Source organism: Crocodylus porosus, unplaced genomic scaffold, assembly GCF_001723895.1.
Source record: "Crocodylus porosus isolate Cpor-Errol unplaced genomic scaffold, CroPor_comp1, whole genome shotgun sequence".
Classification (NCBI taxonomy): Eukaryota; Metazoa; Chordata; order Crocodylia; family Crocodylidae; genus Crocodylus; species Crocodylus porosus.
The window spans coordinates 2192850-2196608 of record NW_017728946.1 but is presented as its reverse complement, the minus strand read 5'-3'; the positions used below and the strand labels follow the sequence as shown (position 1 = coordinate 2196608).

At 45.5% G+C, this 3759-nt stretch overlaps 1 protein-coding gene across 5 annotated transcripts in view; it reads right to left on the bottom strand.

The window, feature by feature from the left end:
• Positions 1-3759, bottom strand: part of RALGAPB (Ral GTPase activating protein non-catalytic beta subunit) — a 191889-nt gene that overhangs the window by 56512 nt on the left and 131618 nt on the right. For 3 of the 5 annotated variants that reach the window (XM_019550734.1, XM_019550736.1, XM_019550739.1), the window contains one exon: positions 1848-2003. In XM_019550734.1, the coding sequence (XP_019406279.1) occupies positions 1848-2003 (156 nt within the window). The remainder of the gene's footprint in view (positions 1-1847; positions 2004-3759) is intronic. The other 2 variants (XM_019550735.1, XM_019550738.1) reach the window with 1 other exon arrangement.

Here is a 3759-nt window from a genome sequence, read left to right as displayed (position 1 = left end):
CTATGACCCCAGCTGACTTCCTGCCCTTTGGGCAGGGGGCTGGACTCGATGATCTCCCGAGGTCCCTTCCAGCCCTAATGTCTATGAAATCTATCTGTCAGGGAGGTCACTGGATCCACCCACCACCAAATGAGACAAGTTCATATTTCTAAACCCCTACACACCCAGTCATCTTCCCTCTGCCCTGGCCCTCTTAATCAGAGTGCACCATCATGAACAAGCACCAGGGAAGAAGTACCGAATCTCACCATCTATGGTGAGATTGAGAAATAGTGGGTGCTTTGGTGAAGCTACCAAAACAAGGTGGTCTATGAATGGATTGCAAAGAAAATGACAGCTTGGGGACATAACCATGACTGGGCCCAGTGCTAGTCCAAGTGCAAGATACTGAGGTAGCAGTTTGCGAGGACATAGGACAGCAACTGTGTGTTGGGCACATGCAGAGTCATGTGAACCCATAAGGAATTTAGTTGCACCTTCATATTCAACAACATGGTCACATCTGAAAACACAGTGGACAGAGTGGTCTGTTCCCTCAGAGAGCGAGATGAGAACTCCAATGCAACCACAGTTGAACTCCAATGCAACCACAGTTTGAAGACACACAGCCCTTGCAGGCCAGCACAGCAACCTGGGCAATAAACCAGACTAGGGACTGAGGTCTCGGGTCCGTCCTGCTGAGTTGAGCAGACTCTGAAATGGACCTGGGCTCAGATAATGAGAGCCTGGAGTTTCTTGTCCTCCCTACCCTTCATGTTCAGCATTCCAGCCAGCCCTCTCCCAAAAGGGATTCAGTGTCCCAGAAGACCTAGCTCACACCAAGACAAATCCCACTTCTGAGGATCAGCAGCCCACTGTTACAGTTGGGTAGGCAGAGGTCAAACAAAAAAGGGTTGGTGGAAAGAAGTCAGAGCATTCTGGAATCTAAATGGTTTGCTGGGTGGTTGAACTAAGGACACTTCCCCTCTGCCACCCACAGAATTGCAGCTTGAATCTGTGCTCAAGCCACATGGCTGCATTAGGGAACTGCCCTGCCTAGCTCCCACCCAATTCAACGGTGGTGAAAGCACTAATGCAGCAAAAATGGAGGTGGGTGATCAGGGGTGCAAGCTGCACAGTGAATTGCACCAAAGTCTCTCCCACAAAAATTTCACCACTCATAATTTGAACCACCAATGGGCATTTTGCATGGCACTAGCAGATTCAGGGGAACCCTTGGGTGACTGGTGCTGCCTTAGTCGGGGGGGGCATGTGCCCCCCTGCAGCAACCAGCTGGGCAGGGGAGTTGGCCCCATGGTCAATCTTGCTGACTGGGAGGGTCCCCTGCAGTCGATCACTGCAACTGCTTCCAGAAGTGCACCCCCTACACGTCACCACTGGGGGAACTCATGAACACTTGACCAGCACTAGGCATGCTGAGATATGTGCTCCCTCCAGCCACTTGTTGGAAGTGCAGTGGTGCATTCAGCCACTCTGGTATCAATTGGTAGAGTGACATGTAGACATACTGATGCCAGAAATTCTCCATTTCAGGAGAAGTCACAGCACCACCAGTCCTGCAACAAATGAAACTTCTGTTTACAGCCATGGTACAATGGAGTGCCAGGGTTAAAGATAAAAAAGTGCTACTCTTAGTTCCTAACAAGCTAATAATAGGTAGGGTCATGTCACAAATACTGTCATCACCTCTGGATAGTTCATAGCCTTAATTAATCTGGAATGAGCCCAGGTCCAACATAACATAAATATAACCTTTTAAAGAAAGCATGAGAGTTATGGGCACTGTATAATGTGAAATTCACCAGAAAGGCAAACATAAGAAATAATTTAGATTATAAACCTCTTACTTCCTCATTAACAATTTCGTGGAGGTCTGGAATGCTTAAGTCAGCTTTTACAAATGGAATTTTGTCCACCTCTTCAGGAAAGGGTCGGTGCTTCACGCTGTATTTGAACCCAACGTTGTTTTTAGGAGTTGGTCGTGGTTCTGGTATGAACATCTGCTAGGAAGAGAGCAATTTTACATCAAACGCTTCATATTATTGGCATAATACAAAGGCACATTATACAAATAATTATTTCTAGCATAAATGTTACCAATTCATTATCTGTAAGAAAGCATTCAGAAAACTGAATAGTTAGACACTTATTTTAACATATTTTAAAATTATATTTAATATTGCCTATACTTTTAAAATCTTTAAATTTTTTTTAAATATATTTAAGCCCTATTTACAAAGGTAGTTCCAGTTAGCATCCTCATAAGGCCTGTTTTAATCTCTCTAATTCTGTGCCATTATGAATTTTAGTACCATTAAGAATCCCCACAAATTAAACAGTAGCTGCAAGTCTTTTGCTTTACTTTGTTTTCAGATCACATGAATTCTAAAGAGAGCTAAGTTTATTTCTGGTAGAAGTTTCTATTTGGTCTCCAAAGAATTGGGACAAGCAAAAGGAAAGAGTGCTTCATGTCAGACTGAGGAACATCACTACATTTTGCTCTTGACAGTGGTTTTGGATGATCTGATGGTTGTGAGGAACCAAGAGGGTAGCAATAAAATTAAGATACTATTAAAGGTTTTCATGGAGCATAAGCCATTGGTGATGATAATTTTTTTTCAGCATGAGTGCTGTTTAAGTAGGGGGTTTTTTTAAAGTCAAAAAGGCATTTCTTTAGAAACAGAAAAACACTCAATGTAAAAGGTGACAATGACTTTTTATGCGGAATGGCTTCCGTTAACAACAAAATGCATTTTACATGCAAAGGAAGAATCTTCCCTTCAGGGCAGGAGTTGGCAACCTAGGCCGTGAGTTGGATAAGGCCTGCAGAGCCCCTGGATCCAGCCTACAGCACAGGAGCTTCAGTGGCAGGAGGCTTTACCCACACCTGTGCCACACCATGGCCAGGCAGCAGGGAGTTTTAGCATGCTGCGCCGCAGATGGGCAATGGAGAGAAGGGGTGGTGGCCAGGTCCTAGTAACAGGGTTCCCCTGAATCTCGGACCTAAGCTGAGTCAGTCAGGCCCTCTGTGGAAAAACACTGCCAACCCCTGGCTTTAGAGCATGGTCATACTAAGGAAAAGATGAGGGAAAAATGAAAGTGTAACTTAATGTATGTTAAGCTGATCCACTGTTCAGTCTGCCCATTCAGTCCTGAGGTAAGTGGAAACTAAATTGGTAATGCAGCAGCTGTTTCATTTACGTGTAAACTGCCCTCTTCTAGCTTCTACTTAGAAACCAGTTATAAAGGTATTAAATATGGTCCAGCTCTAACTTTATAACTGGTTGAGCATTTTTAAGGCATGATAGTTAATTTGCACATGTAGTTGGTTTAAATTAACTGCGCAATGAACTAGGTAATTGCACAATGCATGTAACATGTAGAGGGGCCCTTACACTACTTTCATCTAGTCAGGAGTGCTCAAACTTTTTTGCCCAACAGGCTAGATGGGCAGCGCCCAGTCTTTCCATCAGCTGGATCCAGTTTGTGGTCCCAATTCAGCATTTGAGGCAAGCATGGCGAACACTCTCTGGCTGCGTGAAGTTGGACAAGGGGCGCCCCAGCCTCACAGGAGAAGGGGGTATGGATCAGCCAGGGAAGGAGGGGGCATGGTCCAGGTCCCAATCTGGATGCAAGGAGAAAGGGGACATTGTCTGGGAGGGCAGGTAGCATGCCCCTTCCCTGGTTTAGACACAGGGGGAGGGACATGGCCCAGCTCCATGGTGGGAACGGGGTGTGGCTCGGTTCTAACTCAGCCCT